At 41.1% G+C, this 19,688-nt stretch overlaps 1 protein-coding gene across 1 annotated transcript in view; it reads left to right on the top strand.

Moving 5' to 3' along the window:
- The window catches only part of diaph2 (diaphanous-related formin 2), a 346,355-nt gene that overhangs the window by 250,072 nt on the left and 76,595 nt on the right, over window positions 1–19,688 (top strand). The window contains exon 26 of the mRNA XM_079167333.1: window positions 1,869–1,993. Coding sequence (XP_079023459.1) covers window positions 1,869–1,993 — 125 coding nt within the window. The remainder of the gene's footprint in view (window positions 1–1,868; window positions 1,994–19,688) is intronic.

The raw sequence follows: 19,688 nt of genomic DNA, 5'->3' as shown, positions 1-19,688 counted from the left end.
TGAAAGATACTGGCAGGCTTTGCAGCGGTTATTAGTATAATGTCACATGTTAAGATTGTTTAGTATGAAGACCAACACATTATATACATGTCAGTCGATACATGTGTGTGTCAGTTTGTTTCAACTGTAAGTAATTCCCATGGAAGCAAATGTCTGTATTGTAGTCCAATGATGGCTTCACTCTGATCCTGTAATTTGGCTCCCCTGAAACACCATCACAGCTAACTTGAGCCACTGTTTCTTATACCGGGATTAGCGTTAGAGCCAAAATATTACCAAAAATACTATCACTCATGCCGGAAGCAACTACCAAAAGCCACAATGAGTGTAGAAGGCCTTTCCGTGGCTCAACACATTTATAAGAATGTAATTGTTTCGTCTCTTGCATCCATCCGTCCACCTACCATGAAGTCTTTAGACCATTACTGAGGCTGGAGAGCATGTGGGTCTCAGAGGCCCCATCAGTGGAGAACCAGGCGGATAGTGTGGTTTTCTCACTGTAATCCTCAGGAGTCTGTTCTGTTAGAATTGAGGAGGAGGGACAGTGAAATTCCCTGTCACTGGATCCGTCCAGCCAGTCGGCTAGCTACAAAGTCTAATAATGACAGTGACCTCACCCCTTACTGTTATTGTATTTTTGTTCTAGACTGATCACAGCACGCAGTGTGTGTGCGCATCTGTGAATGGGTCTGTTTGTCTGTGTGTGTGTGTGCGCTTTCCAGTGGGAATGCTCTTTAGATACCTGTGTATTTGTGTTGAAGGTTGTTTCAGTGTGCCGGGGGTGCGTGTGATCCACAATCGTGTCGTTCAATCTTATTGTCAGAAAAAAGGGGGGGGGGGGGGGCGGGGAGAAGCAAATCCAAGCTATGGAATTGATGTAAAGCAAGACAAGGTTGACCCTTATGTCATTGATGCCATATATCTTGACAACTTGTCCATTATCCAACTCTTCACTCCCTCAGCACTTCAATTACAGTCTAGTGGATGGGCTAACCTTGCAGATGTGGGGGTAGTGTAGGTTAAATGACATAAGTTGATGATGAGGGCTGTGCTTATCGGGCCTTATTTTGGTTATCAATCAGTGTCTGAAGTAAATCACAATGACCGGCTGTGCACTAAGGATGGATTTGCTGTGAATTTATGAAACAAAATTCCATCTTGTGATTATTGGCCAATGTTGTTTTCACTAACATAATGTCACTTACAGTTTCGTGGACACAAGTGATTTCAAGTACAAGTCAAAGCAAGATCCCACTATCACTTTAAATGGACTACATCATTCATGCACGAAGGATGTTTTACGTGTGATTGTCTCCACCCGTCTGTTTGCTGATCTGTTTGTCTTACAACAACATGTTGAAACTCAAGGCTGGACTGGGATTGAATATTTCTTTTCCGAGACGAGTTGTTTTTAAAGAGCTATATACAGTATATAGAGTATGTTCAATAAGACTAAACCCTTAACAGCAACCGAAACATGGTGCTGCATCCATGTTCCTGTCCCGTCTGATCCCTTAAGACACTGCTTACTGTTTGAAGTCTCCACTTGAAAGGCCTGATCTAAATACTGTGGATTCCACCGCAACTCTGCAAGCAGTGATCACAGACTGATTAATGAGCCGCACGCACACTGTACACACACGTTTACACATGCCTGCTTTCTAGGCCACACACAAATGGATTATGCAGGAGTCAGTATGTCACAACATATAGTCTAACTCAGTCATATGTTGTTTTATTATGTAAACTTCAACAAAGCTTACAGGTGTTGTTTTTGATCATTTCCCGTTGCTGGAAACCTGTCGTAGCCCAGTGTGCCTTAATTGTGGTTAATTTATTATGTGTCTTTTCTTTCATTTTTCCCACAGTGTCGGCTGAGATCTTAAATAGCAGTTTATCCACCATGGAACGTCACATTCAGAGGCTTGAGAACGACATCAAGAACTTCCCCAAAACGGATGACCAACAAGATAAGTTTGTGGAAAAGATGATGATATCCTTTTTTTTTGATGGTGGTCGTTTTAACACCTTGAATAGTTTTATACTTAAATTTGCTCCACAAAAGCATATGTATTCTGGTATATTAAGGCATTGCGTGTACCATTTTTGTGGACAGCAGTGGCAAACGAGTGTGCTGTTTGTGTTCTGCCTGGCGGTGGTAAGCAGTTTGAGTCACTTGGTGTGATAGGTGGCACCCAAGGGAACGCAGGGAATGGATCTGGCTGCCTTGCTATGAGATGTTGATCGGATCTCCCCCTTCACTCCTCCCTGTGTCCCAAGAGTGAAATCCTGCCCGTGGCTATTTTTACCGCACTCTGCCACCACTGCCTGTCCCCTGGGAGACTCTAATAGGGGCTCTAGCCCCTCACACCAACTTATCGCCTATCCGTGATTTCATCTCCTGACCGGCCACGAGTCTCTCCACACAACCATCCGTGCACTATCTCTCATGGCACCTCTCCTGTTTCGATAACAAAGTGTTTCACTTAAAGCCAAGCGTCTCTGCTCCCAAATTGAATTAGCCATGTCTCTGCACTTTCTTGAATGCCCTTTCTGAGAGGAAAGGTCCTCACTGTATAGGTTTGATCAATGGTGGAAATCAAGTTTGTTGTCAATACCCTGAGGCTAGGGTGCCTTTCATGGGGGGGGGGGGGGGGGGGGGGGGGGTGAAAAACTGTAAAAGCAGTCAGCAGTGTGTTTTTTGCTCGTCTCCAACATTATTAAGAAAAGAAAGAATTACTCGAGTAATTTAACAAGCGAGTAGGTGTATCCATATGCTAGGCGCCCTCACGCAATATGGCATTTAACCTGAGTTTTGCTTCCTTTTATCTGCGATTTATTAAGGCTGAGTTTGCACATTGGGTGGTTTAAGAGTAATAGCCCCCTAACACATTAACAATCTGCTCCCAGTCAAAGAATGGCACTTAAATTTGTGTAATTAAAAAAAACTGAAGCGGAGACCTCCCTGGCGGCGGCTCGGAGGCAGAGCAGGCAGGCAAGAAAGCTAGTGTGCTCCCCGATGTCAGTATTGATTCCCAGGCTCCTCCGAGAACTAGAGGCTTGAGTGAGAGGAAATGGAGAAGTGAAGATATACTGCAGCATGGCTCTTCCTCACTGTCTGGAGTTCCTCCCCAGAGTGGCAGAGAGCAGCTGACTGGCCGTGACCTGAAACACCCCACTTCCTCCCTCTTTCGCCTCATCCCATCTGATCGAGTTTTTGTGCTAGGAAGGAGGCTTAATAGGATTTAATGAGATCTATTTTGGTTACTGCCTTATTTAAAGTAGCCACCAGTAGGAAAGCACTGACAAGCATATCTATTTCATTCTCCATCTGCGCTGTGTTCCACTTTCAAGGGTTCTTGTAATGATTAGTAGTTTCCCTTCCCTTGGTTTTTCAAGTGGCAGAATTGCTTTTTAGATGTACATATTTTCAAATCATAATTTTCACTGTTCTAATTTTTGGGATGCAGACACATCGAGGCACAGGGAAGATTCAAACGTTAAATAGTGCACGCTTGTTTGTTCTCTCAGTTAGCTCCCTATCTGGTGATTTAACTGTATTTCATCTCCTGTTGATAATACGGTGAAATAATTGATAATAATGTCATAATTACACGGTGTTGGGGAAATTTTACTTCCACTATGTGCTAGCTAGTGAGTATCTAGTGTAGCTTTTGTGTCCCCTGTAGTATATAACAGTTTTATTTTCCATCCAAGTTTTCTTTGTCTTGATGTTCATACTACAATGCATAATAATAGGACACTAGAAGTCTGCAATCACATCTTTCTCAGTGCCTTTGGAGTAGCTGTGCGTCTGTTTGTTACACCAGGACATTTGTGTTTGTGTATATAAGTGTGTGTCTCAACTTAACCCACTTTTCTGAAGTCTGTCACCAAGGACAATATTTTCTACCGCCTTAAACCTCCCAAGACATTCAATTTCGGGCTGTTTCCGTGCAAGAGATAGAAAGCCCAGGCTGTGCTTGATTTGCTGAGGTTTTTAGTACCCGTGTTTGCAATGAGCTTAGGTAGCTCTCTAATCTGTGTTGCACAGCAAAGTGTTGGAACAATGACAGTGTGAAATACAGTGCTGTATATTTTTGGTTGACATTTCCTTTGGTACACATAAGATAGCAGAGTCAAGGTAATCATACCTCTTTAAACTTTTCCCTGGGATTAAAAAAAAAAAGATATTGGTTCCTTGAAGTATGACAGATGGAAGAACAACAACAGCTAAAAGTCATGCATTTGATGCTTGAGCAACCCTGAAAAAGTTAAGTGAAGCTCTGTTGTCTCGACTGCTGGGCACTGTGATGAATGAGTCAGCCTGGGTTTGTGTGTATTGGTGTGTGTGTAGGTGTGTGTGTGTGTGTGTGTGTGTGTGTGTGTGTGTGTGTGTGTTAGAGAGAACGGGAAAAAGAGTCATTTACAGTGTATGTGTAGGTAGGTACATGTGCCTCTATTTCACTGTGACTCTTGTGAGCTTTTTTCCTGAGATTAATTTTAGGAGGCCATGGTCACTGCAGGGTATTTTAAATGTAATATGTGCCCCAAAGCAGCATAGTTTTAATTAAACCTTCAACAATAAATTACGTTTTTTTTTTTTTCCCACCACGCATGATTAGTGTTCCTAATTTGTTTAGGCTTCAGAAATTTCTGATTCTGCCCATTAAAAAGTCTGATTTATGTCTCGCACAAACAATTTGTGAGAAGCTGTCGTCTTTATCTGATGTGTTTACCTTTCAGACAAAATCGTTCCACAAAGTAATATGACAAGAACTGTGCAGCAGCAGATCAGTAGCAGTTATAAAACACTAAAATATAGAAATATCAGAAGAGAAGATACAGAAAGAAAGAAGTATGGAATGAAAGGAAGAAAGTGGTGAAGAGCTTAGTGGAAGCACTTCATTTGGCTTTATTGATACATTTTTCTCTTTCCATTACTGTAATGTATGCAAATGACTGAATGGGGTGTTTGTTCAGCAGTTTAGTGATCTCTATCTGTCAGAAGTAATGGGAGCCCACAAAGGCTGTAGAGTTGAGGCACAAGCCCCCAGAGAGCCCTATTTCACCAGAGAGGCTATGGCTATCACGTGCACACACTCACTCTCACACACCCATTTCCAGTTCCTGTTGGATATGATAGAGTAGCGCTGGGGGCTTAGAGCGGCGCTCTGCATACTGGAATATTAATGGTAGAGAGGTGGCTCGATGGGGATGATGAGAGACCGGACTGAACCTTGGATGCCTGGACATGTCCAATACATCTCCCCCCCACTGTACTCAATGCCTCCACCACTACCCACTGATATTTCACTTAACCTTTTATTTCCCAGAAGGCCAGAGTCAGAGCACATCATTCTCTCCAATTCCCATACATTGAGTGACAAGGAGCTGTCTTCTGGGGCCAGCTTCATTAAGATATATTAGACTGGGCTAACAGATTTAGCCAGTCTTAATTTTGTCTCCCAGAGACAGTTTCACACAAATCAAAACTTCGTCTAAGGGTTCGCCAGCCGATTCCCTCCTGCTAGCGCCATAGCAAAGAGTTGCGGTTCAATGGTAACGATCAGTGACACCTGCAGACTTTAAAAAGAGGAACTATTGTGATTTGTGGATGCTAGCAGTGTTTGTTGTATCCTTAACATTTTCCGGTCGAGGTTTTCTTGTTGAGAATTTTTTATTTTATTTTACAATTTCTTACCACCCCTCGTTTTTATTTATGTTTCTAAACATATTTAATGCAACCGTTTACTGACATGTTTCTTTCAATCAAAATAATTGGTTGTGTGCCTCTGTATGTAGTATAGTTACACAGTCATTGAGTTCCCCCCAGTAAAATAGCCTTGTGGAAGGATTCAACAGCTACAGGGACGGGTGAATGGAGCTGAGAGGCTTGAAGCCATTGCTCATGGCCATTTCTTTTGTTTAAAAACTGTTTTAATTTGCTCAGAATTCCAAGCAACATCCTTAAAATAGTCAAGGACTGGGCGGCATTGTCCGACTGGTGAGCTTAGATATGTGAAAGCTATGTAGCTGAAGTTTATTTGGTAAATCCAAGAAACAGTCTAAGTGTCTTTGAGAAACCACCTTCTTCCCTAAGAGGGTGGGGAGTAATTCCAATATCAAGCACGTCTATCATATTGAAGCCTTCCCTGACAATTTCCTGCCGTCGTGAAGAAGCAGCTGTTCGAGCAGCAATACCGATTTACAGTACTCACCTGTTGATGAATAAGAAGCCTCAAGTCCTGTGAGCCTACAAAGCGCACACAACTGCCAGTTTCTCACACCGACCTTTTATCTGCCCACACAGGGTCAGCCCAGACACACTTTTTCCCAGCTCCTGGGGTATAACCCATAATACCACCATACCACCTTTGTGGCTTAAAAATCGACAGATGCATTTATACAGGTACCAGCTTTTTGTTGTTCTCAGATACTTCAGCCTGATTTAGTTCACACATCAAAGAAAAAGATTCACCACAATGTGTTTATGGATGGCCGTTTTCAAACAGCGGTCGTTGTAGACTCTGTTGACTTCAGGCTAGGTTTGTGTACAGGTGTAAACAGCATTCTCTTGTTTCGGCACCAGGCACTTAAGGTTAAATAAATGGTTGTTAGTGAAACAATTGTTCTATTTAGCAGGCTGCTGAGTTTAAACTGCGGAAACATCCCCTGCTACTGGCTTGTTTTGTCTGGAGGAGCACCGTGTTGTTTGGAGAAGCTGTTCCTCTTTATCACACCTTTATGTGTTTGAATGAGAGGTAAATCAGATTATTTACAGCATCTTCATGTTTATTTCTGAATGTTTGTGGATTCGAAAACTGGGTTAAATCACGCTGGTGGCACTTTCAGTTGCACATTATACACTAGTACACAAACACCCACCACCTTGCCACACACAAGATTTCTCTCTTAATCGCCACCTTCCTTTTAGCCCCCCCCTCCAACCTGCAGTGTTTTCCTCCGCTAATGAAATTCATTGTGTACTGTGTGGCCAATTAACTGAAGCACAGATAAACCATGGAGCCTTTTAATTATCAAAATTAAAAGAAACCAGTGTAAATAAGTAAAGGTGCATAAAGCAGGCTATTTGGCTGAATAAATACTGCGTCTGTATCTCTCCCCTCAATGTGAATGTCCAGACTCGTATAAAATTGCAATCCCTCCAGCAAATATTCATCTTTCATGTTGCATTCTACATGTCAGAAAGGGTATTACAATGTTAATTAACACATTTTTAATAGGTGTGTGTCTAAAAAATAAAGAAAAACATTTTCTAAAAGTAGAATTGTATTTGTAATTATGTTTTTGCATAAAAAAATAGCGCAAAATGTAATTTAAAAAAGGTCGTTGATTATGCTGCACGGATTTGCTTTTTCGTTATTTAGCGAATGCTGTCGTATTACCTTTGATGACAATTATAAAAAGCACCACATTTGCATAGAGTTTTTAATAACCTTAAGTAAGACATGAACTGGCATTGTTGCAGACCGAGTCCATTAAAATTGACTTTTCAAAGCGCACACGCTATGACCAACATTATTTACAGCTTTAGAAATCTTTGCTTAACCCCCCGTACCCAGTATGAACTATAATACAGTACTTCTCTCTGCCCTGCCACGATCCATACAGTAAAACATCCTCACTGCTCCATTGCAGTATACAGTATGCACTTCTTTGTTGAATTACTTTAGTAATAATGTCAGTTCACTTTCTCGTTAGCAGCGTTAACATTTTATTATTGTTTTTTTAAATTAATCCAATAATTGTTTGGCCCAAAAAGCAAATATATTCACTAAGAACATACGATTATCTGTATTTTATTGTCTAAAATAAGGAAAAGGAAAGACAAATCCTCACATTTAAGGAGGTGAAACCATCTAATGTTTGCAAGTTATGTTTGATAAATGACGTATACAATTAATAAATTATTAAATTAGTGGCCAGCCAATTAATGACCTCTCATTTCAACTCTAAAAATCATTGTGTAAAATATTACCATACAAATACCAATCAGGTTAGAACTAAGTAAACAGATCAATGCATCTTGACACTTGAAGGCAAATATGAATAAGACATATTGAATTGCAGTTCCAGCACATAACGCCGCTTCACATGACATATTCAAACTTCAACTCTCCACACAGATCTTTGGATTCGGCTCAGACAGCTCTGCCTCTCAGAGCAGAATTCTATATGAGACACATCAGCCATGTATCAAAGTCTGATGAATCCCCCAAAAAACCAAGTGATAGATTTCAGAAAATACATGTACTGTACAAAAAAATATCATGTTGCCAATGCCTTGTCTGTCAGCCGTCGTGTTCACCGCCAGACAGAAGACCATTTTGGTGCCCTCTGGTCATATGAGTGAATTCCCTAGAAGTTCGCCAATCAGTATCTTGTTAGGCTGTGACACTCGGCCTGATGTGGCAGCTCCATTAACCAGTAGAGTAAGCTTGCTGACAAGCTGCCTGGACTAGAGCTCCCAGGGGCAGGGGGGGGGGTGTGGTGTTGGAGTGCAGGAGGTACACCAATGATGTACGCTAGATCTAGCCCTTTGCTCCTCAGTGAACAACTGTCATATTCCACTGATAAAGCCTCAATGCCCTGCGAGTGTTGGAGGGTGTCCTGTGGGATCTACTGTGTCCTGCTCCCCTGCAATCGAAAACCTTACTTACTTCCTGTGTAAGGTTGGTATACAGTATACAGGGTCACGAAATAGCATGCAGAAGTAGAAGAGCCAATGTATGTAACAGGCTATAGTGTTCCAAATAGAAAATAATTTTACTTAATCTCTTTTATCTCCATGTCTCCATGTGTTGCTCTGCTGCTTTGTCCCTGTGGGCCCAGGTCTCCACTGATTATTTCTGCTCTACAGAAAGTCGGGCTAAGGACCCAGTGGCAGCAGCAACAATCTGCACCTCATTACTTCCCCAAAAGGCCTGAGCTTAGTGCAGGGTAATAGACAGAAGCCCAGCCGCCCTCATTTGTCATGGGCTCCTGGGTTTGATGCAAAGCCCCCCTTGAGCACTTGTTGCTGAGCTCTAATCCTGCAGTAGACACCAGCCACGCTTCTCTGCTTAGCCATCCCCACTCTCCACCGTCATGGCTCATGATTTCACTTTCATTTGATGTTTTAATGAAATCCCTGAGTCTCAGTTGAATGGCAGGCCCATTGTTGGCAAATTATTCTATCAAATGCAAGTGGAAGGGAAACGTGACTGGAGTTATTTGTCTAGTGAATATGAGCCACCAAGCATTAAGGGTGTTTTCCAGCATCTGCATCCACAATAGAAGATGGTTGGAGTTGATTAACGCAGGTTGACTCCCAGGAAAATGCTGTTTTCATGTGCCTAATAGCCCTGCTGCATTATCGTTTCAGGTGATTGTAAAATGAGTTGGGTTAAAATGTACTTAATGCTAGCAGATAGTGTACAGAGCACATATGTATACAATGGCTGATATTTATTCCTGTACAGACCAGTACAAACACCTAGTAGCACCATTTGTCGTCCCTTATTGCAAATAATTGTGATGCGCCCAAAAGGCTGGGGAAAGCTCCTTGATGAAAAGGCCCGAGTATCATTAGCTGAAGTTGCTGTGTGTGCCAGTTGAAAGCCTCTCTAAAATGTAAATCAAACTAATGCCCAAACACTTCCTCTCCTTTCCCCACAGTAATGTTATTCCTTTCTTGCTGATGCTGTCGAGGGAATACGGTGTTGTTCTGCTGTTTGCTACTGGGCTCTCTGTTGATTTCTAACTTTGCTCCGCGGTGGCTATCCTTTCTCTCTCTCCCCCCCCCCTGACAGGACCCAGGGATCACTGTTTCTGCACGACTGCGGCCCATCTCTCCTGCAGGCTGCTCATACATACGTGTCCCCACAAGCGATTAGCTGAAGTTATTGACTGCATTTGCGCGCTTTGGGGCAATTAGGCGCTTCGTTATGCAAATAAAGTTCACTAATTACCTCACATTTGCTAATTAATTATAAGATATTGTATATGGTCGACTACGTCAAAAATGTGTGGCCTTTAACCGTTCAGGGCAAGTACTTGTGAATAAATTAATGACAGCAAATAACACAGTGGACCATTTCCCCTGCATGTCGCTGTGCACTCAGCTTCGCAAATTTCAGGCACAATGGAAAAGTCGGAGGAGAAAGAGATCTCTAATTAAAATGAATCTGTGACAGTCAGAAACACTAACAGTTACAAACGGCAATCTGATGGTAGTCAACAGGGGATTCTCCAGTAATTGGCAAAATGAGGCTCATCAATCACACAGAGGGGGAATGCTGCACAGACAGTATCCTGTCAGAGTCACCCACTGTTGGGGGAGCAGCATGACGTGTGTCTCAGGGACAGAGTCATGTAGAGAAGGCACAGTTTCTTCTCTCTCTCTTTCTCCCTCTCCCTCTTTTTCTCTCTCTCTTTCTCGCCCTCTCCCTCTCCCCCCTACTCTGTTTCCCACCACATGTGGCTCTCAGTAGACGTCTCTCCAACTCATTCTGACAGGCTTTGTTTTTGCTTGTCGAATTTCAAATGGGGATTGGCTGGCATTCTCTGCCAGTCAAGGCCAGGACTGAATTGTCAAAACACACTGTTGAATTCCAGCTTTTAGAGGATATTCTTTGCTTATGACATGTGCTAGGAGGCCTCCATACTTCCTCTTCGTTCAAGCATTCAAGAAAATACTGGTGCTGCTGGTTTTCTATTCAGGAGAGCTTGATCACATTTTAAAGTTAAAATAACTTTTTCCAATACTGACATCTCAGAAGTCCAAATTGGTGGGGAACCCAGAACTGGTAGCATGGAATGGGAGCATTGTATGAACTTTGTTTGAACCTAACAAGGATAGCAATATACTGATGAGCAATGTGCTGCGATGATTAATGCTGGGTCACATAACATACCGTCTCTTGACTGTTTTATCACTTGACCCTTCCCTATCCCTTTCCCTTTGCGGATGTGTTAATGTAGAACATTTTTTGAAACGTATATATCTCTTTCCAAGCTCTCTGGGTGATGAATATTGTGTAATATATAACACAATGTTTAACCATGACTAGTTGTAGTTGGCCCCTTGTCAGAGCTGGAGATCCATGATTAGTCAGTCTGTGTTCAAGGGGCTGAACACAGACTGACTAATCCCTTAGCAAAGGGTCAATTGGACCAATCAATAGACTGCTCCGAGTCTCTATGTGACTTGCTTGGTTTAGGGCAATCATAAGCAAAGCAGTTAGAGATGATCATTGGTCTTATCTGCTTCATCTGTGTGTCGTATTTTGTTACTTGATGTATCTTTGTGGTCCAGATTACCTTAACTGACTTGAAACAGAGTCTATACACACTCCCACATTTGCTTTGTTGTATACTGATATCCTCATTACCTTTTTCCAATGCATCAGTTATATGTCAGGCTAGTCACGGTAAATGTAAAGTAAAAGTATTCACAGCTGTATCTTTATAGCTTTCACCGATAGGGCTAAGCTAGTGTAAGTCAAAACAACAGCCATGCCCGGGTGGGTTTTTATTGAGAATTAACCTCTAATCAGCAGATAAACTGCCTGGATACGTAAGGTAACCTCCAGAAGTGCTTGTGGTTGTGTTGTTGATGGCTCCTCCATGGACATGATTATATGAGATGAGCCAGTTTGCTGTGAAGAGGGACCTCTGGCTGGTGCACCGACACACAGAGAGCGAGACATTTAACACCTTGCTGTTAGCTGCAATAGCAGTGGCATACAAAATAAAAACTGATTAGTGCCATAAATGTTTCTAATCCATTTCCCCCCTTTTTATTTCCTATTTGCTTGCGGTCACACACACACACACACACACATACACTATACTGCTGGTGGGTCTAAGCCCTGTCATTTAACAGCACCAGGAATGTGTGGGACACATCTGCTACCCGAACCTTCAGTAGTTGCCCTTGAATTGACTTTCTGTGATTAAGACTTATGGTTGATCCCTGGGCTTTTTGCCTTGATGCCTTGTAGCTTTCCATCCTAACTGAAGAACATAGGTTGAAAGAGAGCATATATGGAGACAAAGTGGCCATATTTATCTTTCTGTGTTGCTCTCCTCTTTCTTTTCTGTACCACAAAGGTACCTGTGCAGGTGGTAAGAAGAACAGAAGTTGCAAAATTGTTTGAACTCCCCTTGAGGTTCTGCACATTTTTTGTTAAAACTACTTGATAATACACACGTTGAATGCAAAGTCAAATTAAGTGTATTACCGAGAGGGTGTAACCAGCATTCTGAAGTAGAAAACACACTTTAATTTATGCCTAAATCTTACTTTATACTTTATTTAGTATTAATAAAACAACATGTAAAATATAAAATATAAAACAACTAACTACGGCAAGAGAGGAGGGATAAATATGAGCATGAAATGCTATAACATTCTACAACACAGAAATGTGGGGGCAGAACAATGGCTATGATTATTATTATTAACTATTCTTTAATGAAACATAAAGCGGATATACTGAAATGATTGGCCTTTGACGGGTTCGGAGTGAGACGATGTTGTTTTGACAACACATGAATATCATGTAATGAAATTAGGATAATTATACATTTTCGAGTAATTAATGATTATTAAATTCATGGGCTAAAGACATACTATCGATCCATTGATCCCAATTAAAGCCATTGGATGATTTTGCGTGTGTTGAACTTAGAATATTCTCCATGGAAACAGCAACAGCTGCTGGTGTGGGGTATAGTATTTAGAGCCAGATCACCAAACTGATGGGAGAAAGAAAGAAATAAATAAAGTCGGAGCATGTGTAATAGATGTCCGTAACATATTCCTATAGCATTCTCCAGGAGTCTTCCATTCTGACACTGGACTCACTGATTATGGAGATGTGAGAAAAATAAATCTTTCAAATGCTAATTAACAGTGGAGCAAAACTTCTTTTGTAACCAGGGGCTCTTCCCACTTCACACAATTTCTTTGTGATGATGAGATTTATTTTCTATTTGGTTTTTTTTAAATGTGTATACACCACCTCCCTCACAAGCCGAGAGTGCAGAAATGTTTCAACACACTAACAGCGGTTGCAACTGTAATACATTCAAGCACATTTCTGTCCAACTGTGTCCTGATGTTACACGTCACAGAACAGGCGCTGGTGTGAAAACACATATCCAGAGGTGTAGGTAGGAACGGGCGTTAACTGGATGGAGACGTCGGTTTGGTGCTGCCACAGCTCAGTGGTGACGAGGTGGTGTTACTGTATGGTTGCCATCATCAAAGCACCAACCTCGAGATTTGTATGTTGTAATAAAAATGCAGAGAGATAAGATCTCTAGCACAGAGCAGATCATGGCACCGATCATTGATTTAAAACATGTTTGAAAGGTTTTCACAATGATTCTTGAGGCAATCTGAAACGTGAAATAGCAAAATAAAGACTCATTTGAGCAATTTAAATGACTGCAGTTTACTTTTTATACACTCTGTAGGCTGAATGTGCTCTTGGGTCATGTTTGTGATGAATAGTACAGTTGTGGTTATGATGCCTCAGGCTTGTTTGATCAAGTGGTCATATTTTTAAACCTCTATGATCAAGGTCGTTGTGCTGCATCTAAAAGCCAATATATTTGCATGTGCTCCATTAGCCTACTCTTACAGTTGGCATGTACCAATCAGACTTTTAAAGACTGCTTGAATACGAATTTATATTATATATATATATATATATATATATATATATATTATATTATTTCATTGTACACTGTCTATCCCTTTAGTTCCAGTAGTGACAGGTTTTAAAGTATGATTTATTTTCTGTGCCACCTGCTTCCAAGATTTTATTCAGTTGCATATCAAAATTGAATCATTAAAGGGAACCGTTGTGAACAAGACTGTTCAAAGAATGTCCATTAATTCATGTATTCAGAAAGACAGTACTACAATGTCTATTGTTTTTTTCCGGTTTATACAAAACTGAGTTTAATCTCTAAGTTGTTTAAATCATACACAAAATCATGATGCCACTGTAATCACCGAATTGAACCTTCGATCCCCTTCACTCTGTAGCCTCTTGTCTAATTATGTTTTTCTGCCTTTTCGCAGTATTAAATGCATGCACTCAATACTCAACATATATGTTTTATGGTAAAAAGCAGGGCCGTTATCAATTGTGTTTTGGTCATTTGCATAAAACATGCATGAAGTGATGTTTTTGATTTTGACATCAAATAATGACCCAAAGCAATTTTAATCAGTAGCATTACAGTAGGTGCTGAATTCTCTGGGAAATAACTTCAGTGCAGCTTTTCCCCCATCTCCACAAACACATTGGGGCTGCCTCCTGTAGAAGTGCACAAACTTGTTAAAGTAAACATGTCAAAACCAAAGACAGCAGAGCAGGATCCCTACTCAGAGGGCAGTGCTCTTAAACTGACAAATCTGTGTTTGCATTTGTATGTCCAATAAAAATAATGGATTGTTCCCCCTTTCCCCTTCCTGTGCATTTCATGAAGACAAGAGATTACCTTTTAAAAAACAACATAAAATAATTTGAATTATAATTCTAATTTTGGCATTGCCATAGTCCAATAAAAATAATGGATTGTAGCACCATCCCCTTTTCTCTGCATGCCACAAAGGCTAGAGATTAACTTTAAAAAAGTAATTTGAATTAAATTACTAATGTTAGCATTTTTCATTGCTTGGATTGCCATGGCTACACATTTAGCTCCTGCGCCTTAGAACATTCAGGTCAACCTTAGTCTAAGCCTCAGAGCTATAATATAGTTGATATTTATCACATGACTGAATGTTGGTTTGAAATACAAAATGTTACAGGGAGTTGTTAGTGCCTCCATGTGATTATATACCATCCATTATTGTTTGAACAACATGACAATGATAACCTCATCACCAGGAGTCTTGTTTTGTTGCTGAGTATCCCATATGAAGCTAAGGTAGCTTACAGTAAATGGTACAATCATTCCAAAGTGGGTTTAAATTCAGCCATTAACTGTCCGGCAGGATGTTGCTCTGTAAATGTGCTGTCCTCAAAGATTATGTTGTAGATTTTACATGATGAGGTGAAAAAATACATAGGGCATCGTAAACATCATGGTGTAACTATAATATTTTTATTTTTCTAATTCAAACTCAACCTATAGATCTTGCAATTAGCCTTGGTTGCTTTGTGTGTGTGTGTGTGTGTGTGTGTGTGTGTGTGTGTGTGTGTGTGTGTGTGTGTGTGTGTGTGTGTACTATATGTATACAGATTAATTTAAATAGTTGTAAATGAATAATTGTGATCAGGTATCTTAGGAAGGATAGGTAGGAAAGATAGTAGAGGTGGTTATGTGGGGCTCTAGTATCACAGGAGTTTGTACTATCAGAGAGAGATGGTCATTGTGCCTGTGGGGGGGGAATGTGTGTGTGTGTGTGGGGGGGTGGGGGGGGAGGGTGTTAGGGAGTGTAGGAATGTGTACACATGATATAGCTGCAAGGCAGCACAGAATGATAGCCATGAATGAGGCTTTTTCTTTTGAAGTGATTAAAATGATAGAGGACAGTGGCAAACTCATTCATCTCTGAGCAAGGTGATGAGGGACACTCGGTCTATGAGAAAGGTCCTTTGCTGCATTCATGTATATGTGAGAGCGTGTGCATGTGTGTGTTTATGTGTCACAGATGTAGAACAAGTTGTGAAATGGGACTGGCATGCAGGCGGCCGGAGAGATGTGGAGCGATGCCCACAGGAGGGCTGTGTCTTTTCACTGTGCATCTGAACAGACAGCCAAATATTTATCATCACCCCACCACAGTCTACATTCTACATATTTATTTGACCTTCATCAGAACAAAGAAAAACATTCCTCATTGCCAACCTCAGTGCCTGTTGTTGTTTTTTAAGTTACTTTATTTATTTTTTGTATTTTGCTTAAACAGTAAGCTAAAAAAGAGGAGTAGCAGTAGTCGAATGGAAGTTCCTTGAGGTTCCTGTGGAGGTGATTAAACTGGACTGTAATCCGTGTGTGCCTGGCTTTATTGTTTGTTTTCTACATTGCAATAGGTCATAAGTAGGGAGAGAACATATTTTGATGCTAGTAACATTTCTATTCTCTCTCTACCTGACACAAATGTTAAACCATGTCCTCTACCTGAAATGTAAGTACCGCTAGCTTTAATGGCCTTGTTGCCAACACATAACCCCTCTCGAGCACATTAAGTGTATGTCTACACCCAGTTAGCATTGGCAGCCCTGTGAGGACGTTGATTTGAGGTCCTTTGGTTCATGTTTCCATCCTCTCTCTCTCTCTCACTCTCTCTCTCTCTCTCTCTCTCTCTCTCTCTCTCTCTCTCTCTCTCTCTCTCTCTCTCTGCCTCTCCCATCAACCACTCTAATCTCCTGAATGCCATCCACACTCACCGTTCATCTCCTGCCTTCTGGATTGGTTTCACACATTGATCCCCTCACTGACCAGACAGACGAATCAACAATTAACCTCTAAGGCTGACCTGAAATATCTCAAACCTTCCCCCCCTCCACATCCTTATTGGCCTCTAATAGATTTCTAACAGGTAAAAAAAAAAGTGGATTGAATTTTGCCCGTTCAACCCTTAGGCTGCGTGCAGGAACACTGTTCAGTCTGTTGTCTTTTTTCTCTCCTTGCTAAATACCACAGTCGTGACTGTGGTACATGATGCTGTCTGAGCTGAATGTGTAATGTTAGGGCCAGGCTGATGATACATCGTGCCAATGTGTTAAAAATGGCATTCGACGTTGTGGCTTCACGTAATTATTCTACCAATTGCCTCCCCATTACCATCCTGTTAAAGCCCTCCATTTTGGTTATTGTGCTAATAGCTAAAAAGCACTTTGCTGGCGCCAGTTTGACTGAAACTGTATTCTCCACGAAGAAGATACAGTCCCTGTTGAATGTCATTGAATGTCACTTTAGCCATTATTGCAGGATTTACAGCTCATGCAGCATCTGTTCTCTACCTCTCTAGTTATCATCCCACACGGGGCTATGGATATGCGTTGCTGTGCTGCAGACACATGTTAGCGATCCACAAATGACCAGCTCTCTATTCTTTTCACTGAAGCTGAAAGGCCACCTAAGTAACCTTCAGGGCACCACTCTGGCACTCAATGTTTGGTCATTGTTAAGATATGTCTTGAAGATGCATCTGTGTGCTGTCAGGCGTGAGGGTTTACATCAGTGTGCTCATATTTAAACGTGCATGCATGTGTGTGTGGTCATTGTGTTGGTAGTTGAAGGAGATCAGATTGTAACCAGTAAGGTAATGATTCATAAGACAGCCAGTAGGACTTATCCACTAATAGATCTCCTGGGAGATAACCTAATCCCCCAACAATATCTCCTTATCATATTACAAGTGAACTATGTACAGAATGGGCTTCTCTATCCACAAATGAATACTAAGCCCTATACTTACCTTTAAGCTTATTAGATTTGATCTGAAACAGAGCAGTATCAAGTATTCTCCCAGATGCAAGGCTGATCAGAGATAATAATCCCATAATCCTTTCTGAGTTTAGTTTTAATTTCACAGTCTACCGATTGCCAGGACTTTATATAGGATGATGTATGTCTTTTTTTTTTTTTCAAAGCTGTGAGCGTAGTATTTAAAAACATTCATGAAATAACTTGCTAAGTTACATTCGTTCAAATCAAGGAAGAATATTCGGTATTGGAGGACAGTAAATACACTATGTAATCTGTTCATTGAGTGCTTTTGTCATTCACAAGAGATCACAAGAGGGAGCTTGTCAGTGGCAAATGAAAGTTAGACTTCTTTTCAAGGTGCGGATTGGAGATTAGTAGTAATACTCTTCTCTGGCCGCTTTCACATAGATGATACGATTTGCAAAAGATGAGACCCCCTTTTTCTCTCTCTCACTTACTCTCTCTGTCTCCCTCACCCATACATTACTGCCTTTTCCACACTCTCTCATGTTACCCATCTTCTTTCTTCTCTTTATCCCTTTCTTTCAGATTGACTAAGCTTGAAAGTGGGTTTCTAACTCTTTTTAGGATTCCAAGAGGAAGAGATTGTATGAGAGTAAGTAGATCTTCTGAACAGAGCCCCAATTGGCTTTGTGTTGCCTAACGGACTCCCGGGGCATCCACTAGCTTTTCCACTTCCTTCATTTTGTCCCCACAAATGTGAGCGCTTCCTCGTGTCATTTCTTAGTGATTAACAGTACAATTGTCTGCACCACTTGTTGACAATACAGGAAAAAGGTGCTCACATTTCAGACCAACATTTTCTATCAGCAGGTTTATGGTTCCACCTTATGTGACTATAATATGTAATGCCTCTGTCTAAAAAATAATGCATTGTTAAACTAACTTGAGGAAGTAGTTGCAGGAGGACAGGGTCTAAATATCATTTATGTCTTTAGTTCCTTTTGTTCTTTCGGATAGGCTGCCACGCCCTTTTCCCTAATTGGCCCTGTGTAGAGGGAGGGACCAAACCTTCCTTTGCTGTTCTGTGCTCATCTGGAATGTATTTATGTAGGTCTGGGTGTGTTGCTCGATAGTTACCCACATGTTCACAGATCGCTAGCCAATAAGGGAAGGGAGTTGTCACGGTCAATTAGGTGCTTAATGAGCGATCACAGATGAATTAAGGTATTTTCCCCAAAGAGTGTCTTCTTTCGCTCCATCATAATGGTGTTTTTTAGAAGAGCCACTTATATCTTTCAATGCTTTGCTGGAGCACTGAGAGATGGGGTGAAAATGTACATCGGCATGTATACTGGATATGGGTACATTTTGGATGGCTTTAAAGTTCAAAATACAATTTTACAATATTTACAACTATATGTGTATTATAGTTTACAATACTGGCTAGCAAGATTACAACGTTTGAGTGGGGCAACATTTCATTCTCAACAGCTACGGTGCTTTCAAGCAATGGTTCTCCAATGTAATTTTGATCCCCATTATCTCTCGTTAATGCTGGTTATTTTGACCTTTTTCAGGCCTCTGAAAATGGCCAAATCAAACAAACCAGGTAAAAAACACTTACTTTTTCGATGAGCTACTCACAGCTCATATGCATATGCAGCCTGTAATGAAGGGTCCATTTTAGAGGTCACAAGCCAAAAGTGGTTGAGAGCCACCGGGTTAGAGTGGAAGCCTTGAATTACATACATAATCATATGAGGAACCTGGTGTGTTGGTATCTCTATATAGCTTACTTGACACAGTCAGTAGGAGACCCTACACGGTGCTACATGCAAAGTCTACCCACCTGCATTGAATTACTGCACATGAATAGGTGCTGTGCTTTCCGACATGTTTACTTACAGAGCACACGGCCGTTTCCTATCTGTCTCACTTGCAATAGTCTTTAATTTGGTCATAAAATCTAGGTTTCCTTTTGAAATGCAGTTTTGGAATTGTGCCAGTGTCATCTTGTGCTGCTTAATTCTCTGTTCCACGTTCTCAGATAATGACAGGATTTTGTATTGACTGTCGAAACTGCTCTTATTTCAGCTCGTGTTTCATTACATGGCGTCGGCGTGCGTTCAATAGGTTGCTACAGAAGTTTGATTCATGATTGTTTCCCACTGCTTGTTATTAGTGCAGCATCAAAGCTAGACTTGGTAAACACATTTGCATTTTAATGACTGATATAGATTGTTCTCGTGCTCAATCCC

This window comes from Pholis gunnellus (assembly GCF_910591455.1).
Source record: "Pholis gunnellus genome assembly, chromosome: 10".
Taxonomy (NCBI): domain Eukaryota; kingdom Metazoa; phylum Chordata; class Actinopteri; order Perciformes; family Pholidae; genus Pholis; species Pholis gunnellus.
Note: the sequence above shows the minus strand (reverse complement) of the source record. Positions and strands in the feature narration are given on the sequence as shown.